This window comes from Aquarana catesbeiana, unplaced genomic scaffold (assembly GCF_042186555.1).
Source record: "Aquarana catesbeiana isolate 2022-GZ unplaced genomic scaffold, ASM4218655v1 unanchor237, whole genome shotgun sequence".
NCBI classification, from domain to species: Eukaryota; Metazoa; Chordata; class Amphibia; order Anura; family Ranidae; genus Aquarana; species Aquarana catesbeiana.
The window spans coordinates 810,990-833,128 of record NW_027362665.1 but is presented as its reverse complement, the minus strand read 5'-3'; the positions used below and the strand labels follow the sequence as shown (position 1 = coordinate 833,128).

At 47.7% G+C, this 22,139-nt stretch overlaps 2 protein-coding genes across 2 annotated transcripts in view; one reads left to right on the top strand and one right to left on the bottom strand.

The window, feature by feature from the left end:
* LOC141122060 (uncharacterized) overlaps positions 1-22,139 on the top strand; it is a 396,180-nt gene that overhangs the window by 105,567 nt on the left and 268,474 nt on the right. The gene's annotated exons all lie outside the window — the stretch shown is intronic.
* LOC141122052 (uncharacterized) overlaps positions 1-22,139 on the bottom strand; it is an 85,893-nt gene that overhangs the window by 8,237 nt on the left and 55,517 nt on the right. Inside the window, exons 3-9 of the mRNA XM_073611847.1 lie at positions 17,369-17,491; positions 16,596-16,730; positions 16,384-16,507; positions 16,170-16,267; positions 15,859-16,080; positions 15,573-15,779; positions 15,308-15,449 (exon numbers count right to left, since the gene is read on the bottom strand). Coding sequence (XP_073467948.1) covers positions 15,308-15,449; positions 15,573-15,779; positions 15,859-16,080; positions 16,170-16,267; positions 16,384-16,507; positions 16,596-16,730; positions 17,369-17,491 — 1,051 coding nt within the window. The remainder of the gene's footprint in view (positions 1-15,307; positions 15,450-15,572; positions 15,780-15,858; positions 16,081-16,169; positions 16,268-16,383; positions 16,508-16,595; positions 16,731-17,368; positions 17,492-22,139) is intronic.

Below are 22,139 nucleotides of genomic sequence, written 5' to 3'. Positions count from 1 at the left end.
CACAGGCCAGGCTGAATGGTGGACACAGGCCAGGCTGAATGGTGGACACAGGCCAGGCTGAATGGTGGACACAGGCCAGGCTGAATGGTGGACACAGGCCAGGCTGAATGGTGGACACAGGCCAGGCTGAATGGTGGACACAGGCCAGGCTGAATGGTGGACACAGGCCAGGCTGAATGGTGGACACAGGCCAGGCTGCATGGTGGACACAGGCCAGGCTGCATGGTGGACACAGGCCAGGCTGCATGGTGGACACAGGCCAGGCTGAATGGTGGACACAGGCCAGGCTGCATGGTGGACACAGGCCAGGCTGCATGGTGGACACAGGCAAGGGTGCATGGTGGACACAGGCAAGGGTGCATGGTGGACACAGGCAGGCTGCATGGTGGACACTGGTGAAGCAACATTATGGACACAGGTAGGCTGCACTGATGGGCACGGATAAAGCTGTTGTTAATATTCATTTTTATAACTTAACTCTGCATAATTTATCAGTATTGCCTCAATTTAAGGTATATTATAGGGTACAGGTGGGTACAATCATCCATATATCAGCCCTCAAAAATTCCACTCGCCTGCTTGCATTTTACGAGTAGATTTTGAGGGCTGGTGAGTGTGGGCTGCCTGGGAGAGGGGGAGGCGAGCACCGCCAGTAGCCTGGATGCTACATGAGCCATTCTCCCAGCGATCGTAGGGGAAGAGAGGAGAGCCGCCGCCGCCTGGTTGATTAGAGCACTGGGGAACATAACAGCTTTCATTTCAATAGCTGTGTTCCCCGCCGTGTGTCGTCATATACAGCCCCTCCCCCTTGTCCGGGGTACTTTGATAGACAGATCACCCATACCATGATTGGACGGGTGATCTGTTTAACAAAGTGCCGGACAAGGGGGAGGAGCTGTATATGACAGCATGCGGCGGGGAACACACAGCTATTGAAATGAAAGCTGTTATGTTCCCCAGCGCTCTAATCAACCAGGCAGCAGCTCTTTTCCTATGCACAGGTAGGCTTCACGGGGGACACAGGCTGCACTGGGGGGAACGCAGGCTGCACTGGGGGGGACGCAGGCTGCACTGGGGGGACGCAGGCTGCACTGGGAGGATGCAGGCTGCATTGGGGGGATGCAGGCTGCATTGGGGGGACGCAGGCTGCATTGGGGGGACGCAGGCTGCATTGGGAGGACGCAGGCTGCACTGGGAGGACGCAGGCTGCACTGGGGGGACGCAGGCTGCACTGGGGGGACGCAGGCTGCACTGGCGGACACAGGCATTGGTGGATACGGGTAGGCTGCATTGGTGGACACGGATAAAGTTGTTGTTAATATTTATTTTTATAACTTAATTCTGCATAAAACATTTAAGTGTAATTTCATGAGATAATGAGGGCGTGATTAGGGGCGGGGCAGGGAAGGGGTTGGGCAACTGGTGGCGAGTAACCTTTAAGGCCTGGCTAGTAGGCTTAGGAATAGAAATTTTGAGCCCTGCATATATCATAGAAATGGGTGCATGGGGTCACCTCAGAAGTGCCCCCGCAAAGCGAGAAAAGGGTTTGAACTATCTCGGTACCTCAAGGACGTAGACAAAAGTATATATAGTTTGTATAAAAACAGTTTAATAGTATATAGAGTATAAAAACATGGTGGAAGGAAACCATGTTGACAGAAATACAGTTGATAGTTACAGCCTTACGTACTGCTTCAAACAATTGCACAAACAATAGGATGAAAAATGACCCCCAAGGTTGAAGTGGGGTATAAAGTATGATGCGTCTTGGCAAATGTCCTTTACTAGTTTCGCAGCGAAAGCTGCTTCTTCAGAAGGAGCCAGTTATAAGCATCTAGTAAAATAAATTGCAATTGTAATTACAGATTCAAACCATCCTTAATAGGGATGAGCTTCGAGTTCGAGTCGAACTCATGTTCGACTCGAACATTGGCTGTTCGCAAGTTCGCCGAACAGCGAACAATTTGGGGTGTTCGCCGCAAATTCGAATGCCGCGGAACACCCTTTAACTTTTAACCGAACCAAAATTAAAAAAAAAAAAAGACGTGGGGGTCCCCCTAACTTCCATACCAGACCCTTCAGGTCTGGTATGGATTTTAAGGGGAACCCCGCGCCAAAAAAAAAACGCCTTGGGCCCCCCCCAAAAATCCATACCATATCCGACCACGCAACCTGGCAGGCCGTAGGAAAAGAGGGGGGGGACGAGAGAGCGCCCCCCCTCCTGAACCGTACCAGGCCACATGCCCTCAACATTGGGAGGGTGCTTTAAGGTAGCCCCCCAAAACACCTTGTCCCCATGTTGATGAGGACAAGGGCCTCATCCCCAAAACCCTGGCCGGTGGTTGTAAGGGTCTGCGGGCGGGGGGCTTATCGGAATCTGGAAGGGGACCCCCAGATCCCGGCCCTCCCCCCTGTGTGAAATGGTAAGGGGGTACAAAAGTACCCCTACCATTTCACTAAAAAACTGTCAAAAATGTTAAAAATTACAAGAGACAGTTTTTGACAATTCCTTTATTTAAATGCTTCTTCTTTCTTCTATCTTCTTCATCTTCTTCTTCTTCTGGTTCTTCCTCCGGCGTTCTCGTCCAGGATCTCCTCCGCGGCGTCTTCTATCTTCTTCTCCTCGGGCCGCTCCGCACCCATGGCATGGGGGGAGGCTCCCGCTCTTCTCTTCATCTTCTTCTTCTTCTCTTCTTCATTTTCTTCTCCGGGCCGCTCCGCATCCATGCTGGCATGGAGGGAGGCTCCCGCTGTGTGACGGCGTCTCCTCTTCTGACGGTTCTTAAATAACGGGGGGTGGGGCCACCCGGTGACCCCGCCCCCCTGACGCACGGGACATGACGGGACTTCCCTGTGGCATTCCCCGTGACGTCACAGGGAAGTCCCGTCAAATCACCATGCGTCAGAGGGGGGCGGGGTCACTGGGTGGCCCCGCCCCCGTTATTTAAGAACCATCAGACAAGGAGACGCCGTCACACAGCGGGAGCCTCCCTCCATGCCAGCATGGATGCGGAGCGGCCCGGAGAAGAAAATGAAGAAGAGAAGAAGATGAAGCAGAGTAGAAGATGAAGAGAAGAGCGGGAGCCTCCCCCCATGCCATGGGTGCGGAGCGGCCCGAGGAGAAGATAGAAGACGCCGCGGAGGAGATGCTGGACGAGAATGCCAGAGGAAGAACCAGAAGAAGATGAAGGAAGATAGAAGAAAGAAGAAGCATTTAAATAAAGGAATTGTCAAAAACTGTCTCTTGTAATTTTTAACATTTTTTAGTGAAATGGTAGGGGTACTTTTGTACCCCCTTACCATTTCACACAGGGGGGAGGGCTGGGATCTGAGGGTCCCCTTGTTAAAGGGGGCTTCCAGATTCCGATAAGCCCCCCACCCGCAGACCCCCACAACCACTGGCCAGGGTTGTGGGGATGAGGCCCTTGTCCTTAACATGGGGACAAGGTGTTTTGGGGGGCTACCCCAAAGCACCCTCCCAATGTTGAGGGCATGTGGCCTGGTACGGTTCAGGAGGGGGGCGCTCTCTCGTCCCCCCTCTTTTCCTGCGGCCTGCCAGGTTTCGTGCTCGGATAAGGGTCTGGTATGGATTTTTGGGGGGACCCCACGCCGTTTTTTTTTTAAATTTTGGCCGGGGTTCCCCTTAATATCCATACCAGACCTGAAGGGCCTGGTATGGAATTTAGGGGGACCCCCACGTCATTTTTTTTTTTTTAATTTTGGTTCGGGGTTCCCCTGTGGGGAATTCCCATGCCGTTTTTATCAATCAACTTTTATGTGTATTGTCGGACCGGCAATTCATTAATAGCTTTGAGTAGTTTTAAATGGCTTTTTTCCTTCGAAATGTAATTTTGCTGTCAGACTGTTCTAAACACGGGAAACATGCGTCCCTTTACAGGCATACTATAGACACCCCCAGGTATGAAATTTAAAGGGATATTACACTTTTATTGTTTGACTTTAAGCATTATTAAAATCACTGCTCCTGAAAAAACTGACATTTTTAAAACTTTTTTTTGCATTGCTCCATGTCCCCTGGGGCAGGACCCAGGTCCCCATACACTTTTTATGACAATAACTTGCATATAAGCCTTTAAAATTAGCACTTTTGATTATTCATGTTCGTGTCCCATAGACTTTAACGGTGTTCGCGTGTTCGAACAAACTTTTTTCCTGTTCGCATGTTCTGGTGCGAACCGAACAGGGGAGTGTTTGGCTCATCCCTAATCCTTAATATTGTTGATACATATTTCAGGACACACAAACAAACAAGTAGCAATTTCTTCAGAATGACAGAAGGACATTCCTGTGCTGGCTGCTGATTGCTGGATATACTCCAAGTCTCCAGGAATGGCTTGGCTTATCGGTCATCGGAGATGCTGGGAGGATCAAAGGACATGGCTGGGTATTAGCCATGAGCTTAGACAGCTTGTGCAGCTGGTATACCTTTCGGCCTAAACTGAGGAAAAAAATAGTTTTTTTTTTATATATATTGCATTTTTTTCAAAATTGTCGCTCTTTTGTTTATAGTGCAAAAAATAAAAACCGCAGAGGCAATCAGATACCACCAAAAGAAAGCTCTATTTGTGGGAAAAAAATGACGTTAATTTTGTTTGGGTGCAACGTCGCACGACCGCACAATTGTCAGTTAAAGCAACACAGTGCCCAATCGTAAAAAGTGCTCTGGTCAGGAAGGGGATAAAATCTTCCGGGGCTGAAGCGGTTAAAGAAAATAACTTTCATGTCTTGAAATATGTATCAATAATATTAAGGATGGTTTGAATTTGTAATTACAATTGCAATTTATTTTACTAGATGCTTATAACTGGCTCCTTCTGAGGAAGCAGCTTTCGCTGTGAAACTAGTAAAGGACATTTGCCAAGACGCATCATACTTTATACCCCACTTCAACCTTGGGGGTCATTTTTCATCCTATTGTTTGTGCTATTGTTTGAAGCAGCACGTAAGGCTGTAACTATCAACTGTATTTCTGTCAACGTGGTTTCCTTCCACCATGTTTTTATACTCTATATACTATTAAACTGTTTTCATACAAACTATATATACTTTTGTCTTTGTCCTTGAGGTACCGAGATAGTCCAAACCCTTTTCTCACTTTGCGGAGGCACTTCTGAGGTGACCCCATGCACCCATTTCTTTAATTCTGCATAAAACATTTAAGTGTCTGTAGCACCCTCTACCAGTAGGTAGGTGCTAGTAAGGTATATTCCAGCACAGGCAAATTTAGGCAGGCCTATGCTACAAGCTAGGCTTGTCTATTTTGATCTGGGGGCTGGGAGTGGTCAGAGTAGCAGTGGGTGTGACCACCTGTGCTCCAGTTCTGAGGCACCTCCCCTGCTTCCAGGGAGAATGTTCTAGAAGAGGGGCTGGGCCTGGAACTGGAGTGGCAGGCAGCTTGTGTGTGAGCCCTGACCAATCCCCAACAGGTATTGGCAGGGGGCGGGCCTTATATATTATCTAAGGTGATATGCCACTGAGATGGAGAAGACGGCTGAGTGAAGTGAGGAATGACATGTTAGTCAGTCGTGGAGGCCATCCCCATCTGGGGGGGTGGGATCGCAGGAGAAGGCCCGGGGAGAACTGTGAGGGAACATTGCCTCTACACGGTCATTGGCAAGGTCTCGGTCACCACACGGTTGGATGGCAGGGAACTCCTGGAGCAGAGGGGAAAGTGAAACTGATGGTACACATGGTCCTGTCAAAGTTCCTCATCAAGGACTCAGGGCTGTTGGAAGGTCGGTGAGTGTTACCACAGTGGGGCTGGAGGTGCCAAGGAGCCTGTGAGGGAAACTCTGCTAGCACACGGTCACTAGTGGAGTCTTCATCAATACACACGGTGGATGATGGGGAATACTGAATCAGAAAAAAAAACGTGGGGACCTGTGTCAAGTCGATGTGGCCTGCGGGCACATGATTTGCAAGTTGGGCTGGCTGGGAACAGTAGTCAATATTTCCTAGAAGACATGCTTTTAATCCACTAGGCCTCTGGGGAGAGGTTCTGCAGGCCTCAGGCCTAGTGGCAGTGAGCAACCAGAGCCACAGTAGGGAGTCTTATTCAGAGCGGTCCCCTACTATTCAATAGAAGAGGATGTGTCATACTCCAAGTAGTAACTTCAAGTTTGTGCAGGAGGAACCAAGTGTACAGGAGGAAACAAGTTATGGGCAGGAGGTGAAAGGAATCTAAGACCATCATTTGGACACGGTCCCAAGTGGTGTCTCTATCTCTCACACGGTGACTGATGGAGAACTCTTAGAGACAGTAGTCTGCGGAGGTTAAGCCGCAGGAGGAACAACAGTCTGCATGGAGATGCAGGAGGAGATTCATACCTAATTCAATATGCACATTACGTCTTCTGGCTGTAACTTCATCAGAATGTACTAAATCCTAAAATATGATGGCAATGACTTATCCTATGGGCATCCCACATTCCTATCCCTATCCAAGTTGTACCCCCCAATAAAACAACAAAAACAAAGCTCGAAAAAAGCTGAGTTAGACTTACCGGTAACTCCTTTTCTGAGTCTTCCAGGACAGCCCATGAGACCTTGGGCTCCTCCTACCAGGACAGGAAACACGTCACCCCCACCAGATAAAAGGGCGGTCCTCCAGGCCCATGTCAGTATTCTCAAGAACCGTAGGACCCTGCAAAACATATGCATAATACACATAACTTCAGACAATACCGGGTGGGAATCCGGCTGTCCTGGAAGACTCTCAGAAAAGGAGTTACCGGTAAGTCTAACTCAGCTTTTCTCCAAGCGTCTTCCAGGACAGCCCATGAGACGATGAGCCAGAACTTACCAGTCTAGGGAGGGACAACTGCCTGAAGGACCTTACGACCAAACGCCTGCTCCTGAGCTGATAGGAGATCCAGGCGATAATGTTTAATGAAGGTCGAGTAACTGGACCAAGTGGCAGCCCTGCAAATTTGTTCCGGTGAGGCACCAGCCCTCTCAGCCCAAGACGTAGACAAGGCTCTAGTTGAGTGCGCAGTAACAAAAGGTGTAGGGACCTCCCAAATTTTGTAAGCTTCCAAGATGGCTTGCTTTATCCATCTAGCCAATGTGGCTTTAGATGCACTATTCCCCTTGTGAACTCCAGAAAAGAGGACAAACAAGGCATCAGTTTTCCTAAAGGTCTTCGTGACCTCAAGATAGACCAAGAGAATCCTTCTTACATCTAGAAAACTAAATTTTCTTTCTAAGTCGCCCTGTGGCGAACTACAAAAGGTTGGCAATACAATGTTCTGAGATCGGTGGAATGTACTTGCCACCTTGGGCAAAAAACCTGGATCGGTTCGTAACACAACTCGATACTCAAAAATCGTGAGGAAGGGCTCCCTAACTGATAGGGCCTGCAACTCACTCACCCTACGAGCTGAGGTAACAGCTATAAGGAACACAGTTTTTAATGTAAGTAACTTAACTGACATACTTTCCAGAGGTTCAAACGGAAATTCTACCAGAGTTTGAAGTACTAGGGACAGATCCCACGTTGGACAACTTCTCACTACTACTGGTCTGGCCCTAGAGATAGATTTGAAAAATCTGGCTATAGTGGGATTTTCCAGGAGAGAAAACTGGAGGAACACACTAATAGCTGCCGCCTGTACCTTTAAGGTACTAACAGAAAGACCTTTGTCGACACCCTCTTGGAAAAATTCCAAAATAGACGGAATATCATGAGTTAATCTATCATTTTCAGATAACCATGAGTTAAACCTTTTCCAAACTTTGGAATATATGGCTCTAGTAACTGGCTTCCTGCAATTAACGAGAGTCCTGACTACTTTGTCAGAGAACCCTTGGGCGCTCAGTATCTTTTCTTCAGATACCAGGCCGTCAAGTTTAAGGAAACCACCTGAGGGTGTGATACTGGACCCTGCAATAATAGGTCTTCCCTTTTCGGAAGACTCCTTCAGGTGTACAGCAGAAATGGAGGCTAGACTGCCCATGAAAGGATCTCCTGGGCAATGGACTGAAGCCTCCGGCTTCTCGTGCCTCCCTGCTTGTTGATATACGCGACTGTCGCTATATTGTCTGACAGGATTTGGAGGTTGTGACCCCTGATCGCCATCTGAAAAGACTGGAGGGCTCTCTGGACTGCAAGCAGCTCTCTTTGATTGGATGAGGCCCTTGCCTCCTCTGGGGACCACTCTCCTTGTGCTACTGCATTGCTGAGGTGGGCCCCCCATCCCCAGGAACTCGCATCCGTGGTAATCCTTCGGGAAATGGGAAAGGACCATGGGAGACCTCCTGCTAGGTGCTGACCAGCTCTCCACCACCACAGGCTTCTTTTTATCCTGTCGGGAAGCCAGATCCTTGACTCCAGGGACCTTACGTCCCCGTCCCAGTTTCTTAAAAGAAACCTTTGTAACGGACGCTGACGGAGTCTCGCCCATGGTACTGCGGGAAAACATGAGGTCATAAGACCCACTGCCCTCGACATCTGTCTCAGAGAGACCGACTGGTTGGTCTGCAATGTTGACATAGTCTGGAACACTTTGGTAATCTTCTCCTGAGGAAGAAAAACTCTTTGGTTCACGGAGCAAAAATCGTAACCCAGATAAGTTACTTTCTGGGCCGGAATCAAGGACGATTTTTCTTTGTTTATTAGCCAGCCTAGGGACTGTAAGAAGTCCTGTACAGCCTGGAGATCTTCCAACAGCCTTTGGTATGATTTTGCCACTATCAGGAGGTCGTCTAAGTAAGGGATAACCGTTATTGCCTTTAATCTTAGAGGAGCCAGCACTTCCCCCAACACCTTCGTAAAGATGCGTGGGGCTGAGGAAAGACCGAAGGGGAGGGCCTGAAATTGAAAATGTCGGGTCCCTATACCCGTCTTCACTGCCAATCTCAAAAACTTTTGGAAGGCTGGATGGATAGGGATGTGAAAATAAGCATCCCTTAAGTCCAACGTGGCCATAAAGCAGTTTGGGTATAGTAGGTTTTTGATTGTAAAAACCGTCTCCATACGGAAATGCTTGTATCTGATGGACTTGTTTAAGCTCCGGAGATTCAGGATAAGTCGAAACTTTCCTACCGGCTTGGGAATAGATGGGAATAGAATCCCTTGCCCCGCTCCGATCGAGGAACAGGAATCAGGACTTTTTGATCTAATAAGTCTCCGATCTGGAGACCCAGAGCCCTCACTTTCTCCTGATCTTGTGGAGGAAATGTGACCAACAAACGTTCTGGTGGTTGGTGAACAAACTCCAGCCTGTACCCGTTGGTCACTAGGTCCAGGACGAAGGGGCTCAGAGTGACTGCTGCCCACTGTGGGATGAAGGCCCTCAATCTCCCTCCCACCGGGGAACACAAGTCACTGCGGCTTGGCGGGCTGTTGAGGAGGGTTAAATAGCACTCCCCCTTTGCCTCTGCCTTTGTGCCCAGTCCAATGCTTTTTCGGCCTGCTGTCCTTTTCTCTAGGACTCTGTTGCCTGTTTTGGCCACGAAAAAATTTTCTGGCTGTCTGAACTCTCTTTTTCTCTGGAAACGCCTTTTTCTTATCAGCCGTGCGTTCCAGTGCCTCTTGTAGACCTGGGCCAAATAAATGATCGCCAGTTAAAGGGAGGCCACAAAGGCGCAACTTGGAGGCCGAGTCCCCTGACCAGGTCTTAAGCCAAAGGCTTCTCCTGGCCGAGTTCACTAGAGCCGAAGTCCTGGTTGACATTCTTACCGACTCAGCGGAAGAATCTGCCAAAAAACCCACTGCCTGAAATAGGAGAGGAAAAGACTTTAAAATTTGCTCTCTGGAGGTACCTGCTGACAGATGTGACTGAATCTGAGTCAACCAAACCTCCAGATTTCTGTCCACACAAGTGGAAGCCAAAGCTGGTTTCAGGTTTCCAACTGCTGAGTCCCAGGCTCTGTGGAGAAGGATATCCCCCCTCTTGTCCATCGGATCCTTAAGCGTACCCATATCATCAAACGCCAGGTCCGAGTTTTTTGAAACTTTTGAAAGAGGTGCGTCTAACTTGGGATTCTTATTCCATGGCTGCGCAGTGTCCTCATCAAAAGGAAACCTCCTTTTTAGGTTACTAGAGAAGAATGGTTTTCTCTCAGGATTATCCCATTCCAGTTTAATAGTATCAACCAAAGAACTATGAACTGGAAACACTCTTGATTTTCTCTTATGCAATCCTTTATACATAAGATCATGTTTGGATAACTGAACCTCTTCCTCTTTTAATTCAAGGGTAGTATAGATAGGTTCCCCCAAGATGGGGTTTTTAGGCAGCGTAATGATAAAAGGAATCAGATTCAGTATCAAAAGTATAACAAATTTATTAAAGTGTACCATAAAAGTTAAAACAATGAACTCCAGTAGGGGGGCACTTGAGGTAAAATTACATTACATGTTATGTAGGCTGAGCATATATTGGCAGACATATATTCACAACAACACTCGGTAGCATGAATATTTGAATCTGACGCGTTTCAACCCCTGTACTTGGGGTCTTCTTCAGAGGATTGGTCTGATGTTATGTAGGCTGAGCATATATTGGCAGACATATATTCACAACAACACTCGGTAGCATGAATATTTGAACCTGACGCGTTTCAACCCCTGTACTTGGGGTCTTCTTCAGAGGATTGGTCTGCTGAGAAATATACATAGATGAAATTGATACATGTAAATAAATTACATTAGTATAATAGTAGTTACATTCACCATGTAAAATATGGATACAATAGTAATAATTATTTACCCAATAATATGTTCAGCAGAGAGAGAAACGGGGCCTCCCATATGGAGATCCCTTGGAACGACTATCCTCCCGTCCCCCCCAGAGGAAGGACACCGGGCACCCCTACCGCCACCGCGGTTCAAGGCCGGGGTAGTGAAAGCAGCGACGTGGCTTGCGAGAGGTCACACTCTTGGGTACCACTCACCAGACTAACAAAACAACCAGGCGGCATTCCAGAACACTCTCGGATGCCGTTCGCCGCTGCGCATGCGCGGGGCCCCGCGCGTGCGACGTGACGTCATCGGCATCGCGAGATTTCGACGAGAGTGACGCTGAGCCGGAGCCTCGCTCTTCCGGAACGCCGGGGAAGCCACGCTTGACTGCCCGTATGGCGGTCACGCCGCCCACCGCAGAGCAATCAGGGATGGCACATACACCTGGATTGATTATAAGTGAGTACACACCCCCAGCAGGCAGTATATAAGAGGTATACTCGCAGCACACTCTCAGTCTTCCTTCCTCCCTGGTGAACAGCAGGCACTTTTCATTTTTCACTAAGTAAGTACCACTTCTACTACTCCGTATTTGGTCCTTGTCTAGGCACTACTTCTTGTCCTACACAATGGGGGTTCATGCGAACATTATTTGATTCTGCATTGACCCCCGTTCATTCATAGTGGCCTTGCCGCACAATGGCTTGGCCACCATTTGTTCTCTACAATTTATACTTTGATGTTTACCTATTTTTCAGACTGGTGGACTCAGTGTGGGATACCAATCCACCGAGCCCGCTATACCCTATGACCAATCCCGGGTTTGGTTAACAGGCACCAGTCTTGTATATGGGGCAACACAGTGCCTAAACACGTGTCCTTTAGTACCCCTTGAGGTAATTACTTCATTTTTAATTTTTTGTGCAATCTCCTTTTCTTCCCTTAAATTACCCCCACCCACTACCCCCGCTCCCCCTCCCTTCCCCCCTTCCCTTCCCACCTTCTCCCTTTTCCCCTTTTCCCTTTCCACATCTTTTCTCCCAACATTTTCGGTGAATTCACCTCCTTTCACCACATTCCTACACTTAGTCCTCACCAGCCTCTACCTACTTTTCATCCTTTCACCCCACTCTGGTTTTCTTATATATTTTTACACTTTCACACGGATCGTCATCACACTGAGCACACACTGAGGTGCTGCTTATACCTTATACTGCCTCTAGAAAATACCATATATATATATAATTTCTTTCTTCCTGTCCCTTCTTGGACATATAATCAGTACCATGTAAATGACTGAGTTTATTATGAGGAACTTTTTGATTACCCTCACAGGTGTAACCCTCTGTGCTCCCTGGTTGTTTTGTTAGTCTGGTGAGTGGTACCCAAGAGTGTGACCTCTCGCAAGCCACGTCGCTGTTTTCACTACCCCGGCCTTGAACCGCGGTGGCGGTAGGGGTGCCCGGTGTCCTTCCTCTGGGGGGGACGGGAGGATAGTCGTTCCAAGGGATCTCCATATGGGAGGCCCCGTTTCTCTCTCTGCTGAACATATTATTGGGTAAATAATTATTACTATTGTATCCATATTTTACATAGTGAATGTAACTACTATTATACTAATGTAATTTATTTACATGTATCAATTTCATCTATGTATATTTCTCAGCAGACCAATCCTCTGAAGAAGACCCCAAGTACAGGGGTTGAAACGCGTCAGGTTCAAATATTCATGCTACCGAGTGTTGTTGTGAATATATGTCTGCCAATATATGCTCAGCCTACATAACATCAGACCAAACCTCTGAAGAAGACCCCAAGTACAGGGGTTGAAACGCGTCAGATTCAAATATTCATGCTACCGAGTGTTGTTGTGAATATATGTCTGCCAATATATGCTCAGCCTACATAACATGTAATGTAATTTTACCTCAAGTGCCCCCTACTGGAGTTCATTGTTTTAACTTTTATGGTACACTTTAATAAATTTGTTATACTTTTGATACTGAATCTGATTCCTTTTATCATTACGCTGCCTAAAAACCCCATCTTGGGGGAACCTCTCTCTTGTTTATAACTTTTAAGGGGTGAGCAGCAAATCCCTGGTTTCCCCTCTAGTGTCTCTCTATATCGCAAGGGTAGTATAGATAGCCTTTAATAAGTCACCTACATCCTCAACAGATAACTTAAATCTTGAGCCTCGAGTGGATTCTCTATCTCTGGGCTCTGTATCTGACCCTGATTCTTCCAGAAAAGAACGGGTAGATCTGACCTCAGCCTCAGAGCCTTCACTCTCTGCCTGCTGCGGAGTGCTTACTGACGCCTTCAGTGAAGACGGACTCTCTGCTGGAGTCTGGAGCTTGTCAATAAGCGTTCTAAAGGAACTGAAGGTGGACGCAAGCTCATCCCTAACAGAAGTAAGCATCTTCTGGCAAGAGGCAACCGGGTCATCCTTTACTAGGCCTTCTATACAGGTGCGACAAACTGCTTTGCTCCATGAGGAGCTCAATTTGTTTGCGCAAACCGCACATTTCCTTTTAAGTGGCTGCGCTTGGGCCTTGTCCTGAGTCTTGGTCTGCAAGACAAAATAAATGACCCACAATGTAATTAAAGCCACACAATCACTCTGTAACACCACGTGCAGGAGGGAGGAAATGTGTCCCCTTACACCCACTACTACAGAGGGGGGAGGGGGAGGGAACACTCACAGGGATAGTAAGGTGGTGACAGAACACCCCAGGCTTACCTGTGAGGTGCTGGTGTTGGGAACTGCATCCGCTGCCTGTGCAGGTACTGCAGGAGGATCCATTCTGCCCCTCTTGGTCATCCACAGCCTGGCTGCTTAACACCAAGAAACACCAGCAGCCAGTGTTCTCTGTTCGCGCTGTTTATGAAGACTGGAACCTCGTCTCCGGCGCCCGATGATGATGTCATATGCCCCGGAAGTAACCCTCTCCAGGCACTTCCTGTGGGCCAGCTTGGAGCGCAATAGCTCCGCCCCCTCGAACGCTGCGGCTTCCTCCATTCCTTGCTCAGATCAGCCAGGCTGTCGGCAGGGAAGGACAACCGAAGCTCAGCTGAGCTAGAGTGCAATGCACTGCGCTAGGGGCACGACCTCACACCGGTCCTGGCCCTCTCCAGGCACTGAGGACAGAGAACAGCAACACAGCCAACCTCCCCAGCGGTGTGCTGCTTCTGGCAGAGGAAGAGGTAAGTGATATGCCCCAGAAAAAAGGCCATACAAAGCCCCTGCTTATAAGGCCTATGGGAGCAGGTTCCATGAACATGTTACCCCCCGTCCGGAGGAAACACAAATAACTGACATGGGCCTGGAGGACCGCCCTTTTATCTGGTGGGGGTGACGTGTTTCCTGTCCTGGTAGGAGGAGCCCAAGGTCTCATGGGCTGTCCTGGAAGACGCTTGGAGAAAGACTGTTCATTGTCTCTGGAAGTGATGTATGAAGTCTGGCAGTGGGGTGATTTGGCGGATTGTTTGTTACTAACTGCAACACCATGGCTACGTGTCATTTAATGACATAATTTATGGAGGCGTGTTTAGGGGTGGAATTAGGGGCGGGGCAACTAGTGGCAAGTAAAGCTTGAGGCCTGGCTAGTAGCTCAGGACCTGACATTGTGAGCCCTGACATAGATTATATAGTGCAGGGGTCAGGAGTATGTAATGTACAATATAGAGTATATAGTGCAGGGGTCAGGAGTATGTAATGTACAACAGAGTATATAGTGCAGGGGTCAGGAGTATGTAATGTACAACATAGAGAATATAGTGCAGGGGTCAGGAGTATGTAATGTACAACATAGCGTATATAGTGCAGGGGTCAGGAGTATGTAATGTACAACATGGAGTATATAGTGCAGGGGTCAGGAGTATGTAATGTACAACATATAGTATATAGCAGGGGTCTTCAAACTGTGGCCCTCCAGGTGTTCAGGAACTACAATTCCCATCATGCCTAGTCATGTCTGTGAATGTCAGAGTTTTACAATGCCTCATGGGATGTGTAGTTCTGCAACAGCTGGAGGGCCGGAGTTTGAGGATCCCTGGTATACAGTGTAAGGGTCAGGACTCATAATATTGGTATTCAGTAATCAGTAGAAGATTAAATGTTTACATGAGACAAGTTGCAGAGGTCCCACACCGCTGCCTCCCATCTCCTGAGACTGCACTCAGTGACTTGGGTCTGAGACTATACAGACATATCCCTCCACCCGGCACAGCCAGCAGACAACAGAACAAGTAACCCTGGGGGGATTGTTCTGTCAGACATCTTGCCATACCCGGGTATGGGGCAGAAGACCCAAACCACATACCCCAGGTGCCTAGATCTAGTAACATCTATGGTGAAAATGAACATTTTTCTGCCAGCTGAACCCCAGAATCTCCATAAATCCAGTCTAGATACATAAATTGTGTCTGCAGCACAGAGAAGGAAGATTATCCGAGAGAAATACAGGAATACAGGACGGGGAACACAGCTCAGGAAAGTGACCAGGGGATTACAGGCTGATATCACCCAGTCCCCGCCCTACTCTGGACCAATCAGTGAGCAGTATGGGTGGAGGAATGTATTTAGTGTCAATGACCCACCTGTGCTGATCTCTGTAGGAGTGTCCTCCTCTATAAATGTCCCCGTTATTCCATCCTCCTCCATAGACTGCTGATCATCCCTCACATACCTCTCTTCTTCTTCTGCTTTAACCTCAAATTCTATATCGATTGGATCTCCACTCTAAATCAAGAAAATAAGAGAGAAAATATAATTTGTAAGATATAAGCTTTATTATTGTGACATCACATAAAAAATCCACACCTTGTCTCCATAAGTGTGTTTTATATCCTCCGTCCCACCAACCTTGTAACAATGAGGGATGATGTGATCTTCCTGTGTGGAATCCCGGGAATACAGAGGACGGGGACATCTCTCTGGTGGGTTCCTGGTATTTGGTGGCTCCATCATATCCTTGTGTCCTTCTGAAAACTCCTCCATCACTCCATACTCCTCATCCTCCTCTTTATACTCTTCTTTAACATCAATATTATCATCCCCGAGGTTTCCACTCTGAATATATAATAAAACATTCATTGTAACAATCATGCTGTGTATAAATCAGAACTACCAATAATTGTCAATCATCTACCTGATGATGGTGGGGGATGGTGTGACCTTCCTGTGTGGAATCCCGGGAATACAGAGGACGGGGACATCTCTCTGGTAGGTTTCTGTAGCTGGATGGCTCCACCATGGTGTCCTGGGACAGATCTTTGTGTTCTTTTAGAAACTCCTCCATCACCCCATCCTCATCATCCTCCTCTTTTATCTCTTCTTTAACCTCAACTTTAGACTCTCTCAGGTTTCCACTCTGAATATATAATAAAAATGACATCAATGGTAACAATGCAGATAACGTACAGATCCTAATGATACTATCAGTGATTGTTCCTCATCTACCTGATGATGGTGAGGGATGGTGTGACCTTCCTGTGTGGAATCCCGGGAATACAGAGGACGGGGACATCTCTCTGGTGGGTTCCCATTACTGGATCCATCTGTAGGAAACACACACACTGACTGAATACATTGTTTCTATGTGTTTATCAGATGATGGGGGATCTAGGTGGACCCTCCGTACTGCTCTCTCCTTTACAATAAAGTCTCCTCTTACCCGGTGATGTGAGGGGCGGCTGATTGTCCATCATGACGTCCTTGTAGAGATCCTTGTGTCCTTCTAAATACTCCCACTCCTCCATGGAGAAATAGACAGTGACATCCTGACACCTTATAGGAACCTGACACACACAATGATACAGTCACCATCCAGACACATCCCTTGTCTGTTACTGGATAATGTCCCAGAATTCCCAGAATCCTCCTCACCTCTCCTGTCAGCAGCTCCATCATCTTCTTGGTGACTTCTAGAATCTTCTGCATGTTGTGTCTCTCAGGTTTTAGGGAGTCACATGGAGGCACTGTGATGGTCATATGATCACCTGACTTCACAAGAGGAAATCTCTGTATTGAGGAACCAATAGGAATATCATGTTAGACTCCCAGAATCCTCCTCACCTCTCCGGTCAGGTCTGTGTTTTATTAATAGAGATAAGAGTGATGTCATGTGACCTCCCAGAATCCTCCTCACCTCTCCGGTCAGGTCTGTGTTTTATTAATAGAGATAAGAGTGATGTCATGTGACCTCCCAGAATCCTCCTCACCTCTCCGGTCAGGTCTGTGTTTTATTAATAGAGATAAGAGTAATGTCATGTGACCTCCCAGAATCCTCCTCACCTCTCCGGTCAGGTCTGTGTTTTATTAATAGAGATAAGAGTGATGTCATGTGACCTCCCAGAATCCTCCTCACCTCTCCGGTCAGGTCTGTGTTTTATTAATAGAGATAAGAGTGATGTCATGTGACCTCCCAGAATCCTCCTCACCTCTCCGGTCAGGTCTGTGTTTTATTAATAGAGATAAGAGTGATGTCATGTGACCTCCCAGAATCCTCCTCACCTCTCCGGTCAGGTCTGTGTTTTATTAATAGAGATAAGAGTGATGTCATGTGACCTCCCAGAATCCTCCTCACCTCTCCGGTCAGGTCTGTGTTTTATTAATAGAGATAAGAGTGATGTCATGTGACCTCCCAGAATCCTCCTCACCTCTCCGGTCAGCAGGTAGATGATCTCCAGGGTGAGGTTTAGTATCTTCTCAGTCATGTGACTCCGGTCCTCCTCCATCCTCATTGGTCCCATCATTTGATCTATACAGGTCTCCTTGTAGACGGATAACTTTGGGAAATGAAAGTAAGAATTATTTGGATGGTGTTGGTCACATAATAATAGGATGTGGATGTGAGGGGGGTAATAGGAGGGTTGCTGTACATTTAACAACTACTCCCCCCATGGGAACAGATTTAGTTTGGACTGTTTGGTACATTTTTGAGGTGTGGGACCCTCTTGTCCTCCTGGATCAGATATTCCCCTTTCTATGTTGGGTTTGTTTAGTTTCTGAACTGGATTTGATTGGTTTTAGATCTGCAGACAAGGAATGATAAATACGATCCTTCCTTTGACTTGTTTGCTCTGAGGCAGTGATGTGAGGACAATGTCGGGTCATCATGATGTCCAGGAAGGGGAACTTGCTGACTTTTGGTCGGAGTTGTCGGCTAATCAGGATAATTGCCAGAACTCCGGCTGCAAGGCTCCAATCTCCGGCAGCCTGCTGACTGATCGGAGTGATGTCACTGTCACTCTCTGCAGTAAGAGAAGGGATCGGATTGGATAGCAGGAGGATGCTGCTGGTGGAGTACAGAACTGTGGGGGAGGAGTCAGTTTTGTTCTCTCCAATAGCAACCCATCTGCCATCTATGCTGATTATGAAGATTATAACATGTAAGTGTACTATTTGTTTTTATGGAATAAATGACTTCATCATTCTAATGAGGATCTCGCGCTGTCATTTCTTTGTTGTTTAATCTCCTTGGATCTTCCCGGATCTTTATCTGACAAGCTGCAGGACCCTTGTATGTTGGAATGAACATTTGTCCTCATCATGCTGTTACCATAGACTGCTGTCTGTTGGGCTGGACCTTGTAGTGCACATTACTGGTGTGTGTTTTATTTCAGTGCTGGTAGGAGGACAGCAGGGGGGAGGGGTTTGTTCTCTTGGTCTATTTTGTATCCTGTAACATATTTCTAGAACGGTGAAATGGTGAGGTGAAGGCTTCCTTCACTTGCTGGCAGAAGGTCCTTAAAAGAGAAGTATGATTTTTTTTTTCTTTCAGATTCATACTTACCTAGGTGGATGCAGCATCGGTCCCCCGGCACCTCTTCACTGAGAACCGATCGATCTAACATCTGCGATGGCTCGGTTCTCACAGCTCTGCCCCCCGCACTCACTGGAGATGTGGAGGGATGGGGAGCGCCCGTCTCAGTCTCTCAGTGGCTCGCTGAGAGGCTGAGATGGCCATCAGTCCAGACACCTGGAAGATCCAGACTTCATTGTGGTGATGATGCGGTGCCTGGACTGATTCCAGTGATGTCACCAGAGAGAGGACTTCATCCCGCTCTCTGCTGAAAACAGATCACAAGAGTGCAAAACGAATTGTACTCCTGTAACCCATAGGAGAAGCCCAGCCAAGAGATCTCAGGATGGACTTCTCCTTTAAGGAGGTGAGAAAAGTATGTGCAGGTGGGGTGAGAGGATCATCAGAGACCAACAGCCTGTGTAGTGTAATAATTGTCCTTTGTAGGCCATGTATGGTCAGGATGGTCATTGTCTTGTCTATTTATTGTCAGTGATGTTTGTTTAGAGGAACATATTACTAGAATTTATCTCCAAAATGAAGAGAATGTTCCGGGCCCATAAGTGGGGAAATGTTCTGACCCTGAAGGGGTTAATCTAGGTTTCCACACTATATATGTGTGTATCATCATCTGCTGGAGATAAAAGACATCACAGTGACTATGGAGGAAGAGGACGGACATGACGGGGGGTTACTGGGTGTAAATAGAAAATAAGATCTTATTACCTCCTCTACTGTCACTTCCAGCAATGTCTTCTCTCTACTTCCTCCCAACTCACCTCTCACCCGGGAACTTCCCATCTGTACCTGACATCACTTCCTGTCTGTATTCCATAGAAACTTCCTGTCTGGGTAGAAGTAAGATCACCATCTTGTGGAGTTCAGAGGAACTGCAGCCCCAAGAAACGTCTCATAATAACCATTCCTGTATAACAGGTGTAGCGCTGGTAGATTTGCAGTCTACCGCATGTTAGGTAAATTTAGTAAATTGTGTGTTAGGAAGGTTAAAAGTTCACCTCTGTTCAAGCTTGGCTGACGTTGTGGGTGTTTCCGTGCTGACCGGTGGGTGTCGCTGTTACCACTGGTCAGAGTTGGAAAGGCAACGTGTTGAAGCGTATGGATGCTCCTCTGTCTCGGAGGCACGCTCGGTGGAGGTGGCCCTCCGAATTGCATTCTGGGCGAGGGTATTTATGGGACAGACGCCATATTTTGGGGTTCATTTTTGAGGCACATGCTGGCCCTCCTGGCCGACAGGTATGCGTTAAGGAGCTACCTCGTGGTCCTCCGTCCGGGATGCCCACGATAAAGTGGCGCAGGGGTGGGTCCAGAGGCTTGTCTGGAGCCTGCCACCGCGGCCGAGGAATGGTCCTGAGCTGTCGGTGCTGTGTGACGAAGCTGAACAACCGAGGAGATCCCAGGGGAGGACCCGTCTTGGAGAGATCACGCCGCATGCTGGTCTATAGAGCGGCCTGGTGACTCGGTTGGAGGACGTATCCAAAAGTAACTATACAGCATAGTGTTGCCGGCTCAGCTTAAAGGTTCAAGGAATGTGACTGACATTCACTACAACAGATCTATACATCCTGTGGCAGAGGATCGTACGGATTTTATTCCCAAACAAGTCTGTGGCAGAGACTTTGATTCGTGCTGGCTGCTAGACCGGTGAGAGAGGCCTATCTAGACGAGCAAGGAGTGTGTCCCACGAGGGGAGCGCATTTCAAATAGTATTTGAATTATACCAAGACCTTTTGCCAAGAGAACCCTACCAGAGAATATTTGAGTTTCTTCTGCGAGTTTCCTTTCTACCTCTTTCCTGCTACTTCTTAAGTCGTTTGTTTAATAAAGCATTGAAAACGTACTCCAGTGTTGGTGCGTGTGTTGTCTAGAAGTAAACTCAACGGAACCCTAGACCCGGTGCTGGTGAAACAGAGAGAAGCAGAGTGAAGGTAACAGACCCGCTTAAACCAGCAGCTCCACAGTGAGTTAGTGCTACACAGGGCAAAGTTAAAAACATAACTCCCGAAATTGAACTTTTTGGTGAAGAAAATGCAAAAATATATCAAAAATCACTCATAATGAATATGTTAAACATAAATTGCAAGGATGTAATGTTTACATAGGAATAGTGGCGGAGATCTCTCAAAGTAAGAACATTTCCTTGTATATAAATAAAATAATTAATGTGAAAAAAGCTGTAATAAAACAATAAAAAAATACATAGACTGTGTCATCCACTTCAGCCATAAAGGCATTGTGATGCAAGATCTTCTAGATAACATAGAAGGAGGACTCATCGACATATGTCCCAACTTTTTGAGATGGGAACGAGGGACACCTATTAGCAAAAGTATGTAGGCATCAGTCACACCCCCTGACACCCCCCTTAAATCATACAAAAAAAATGATTGGTTAAACCCACAAGGGCTTTTTTACCACTTCTATTGCTTTACACTGGCTGTTAAAATTTACAAATGCAGCAATTTAGAAATTGGATGAAAGGTTTAGCACTGGGAAACAATTTTTGAAAGATAAAAAGTGCATTTTATATACAACTATATAGATTAAACCAAAATGAGGGACAAATAAAGAGGAAAGAGGGACAGGGGACATTGTTCCAAATCAGGGACAGTCCCTTGAAATCAGGAACAGTTGGGAGCTATGCATCAGTGATTTCATACATTTGTTTGGAAGAAGAGAACAAACCTCAGAAGGGAGCATGTAGGATGACAGGAAAGGCTCCTGATTGGTGGGATCCAACAGACATCCCAACTCTCCCACATTTCGGCTGTGGCTCCCTGACACCCGCAAGTGCCACGTAATATCCCGGCTGCAGGGTTGATTCTGGGCGGGTGCGCAGGGTGCACCCAGGGCTGACGCTACCACTAGGCAAAACTAGGCAGTCGCCTAGGGTACAGCCACAACTGCTGGCTTACCTACTCTCCATTGGGAGGAGAGAGGGCACCTGATGCTTGTGAGTGCCTATGCTGCTGTGCCTCAACCTCTACCCCTCCCCTACCCGGTGGCTATGTGACCAGTGGCATAGGATGGGGGAGGCAGGCAGAGCACTGCCCTGGGGCCGGGTGCAGAATGTAAAGGGGCGCTGTTGTACTGTCCCTGGTGTGATGGTCATTTAGCGGGGGCAAATAAGCGCAACACTAGTGGCACCTTGGGGTGCAAGTGGGCATCCATCACCACACACAGCAGTAATCAGCGATCCGAGGGCAGATAGGTGGGCGGACCTGAGAGAGCCCTGGACTCGGAAGAAGAGTTCCTCCGGCACCACATCTTCCTCCTAGACCCCGCCTCCCGAAGAGGTGAGAAGCAGCTGGGCAGGTGCAGCGTACCGTACCCCGTGCTTCCAGAGCAGCATGGATTGCTCCAACTTCCTCCGCTCTCTAACATCACGTGAGGCCCAGAGCGAGGACTGTTCTCTGAGGACAGGCTGATTTGGAGCAGGCCCTAAGTTCTCCAGCTAAAAAACCCCAAGCACATGTGCCCTTAGCATTTTTATACAGTTACCCAGCATGCAACGAGGCAATTTTCTCTGCCAATTGCCAGGGCTGTAACAATGCCTATGCCCTCACTTGTCAGGTGCCCTCCCAATGTCCAATATGCCTCCCTATTGG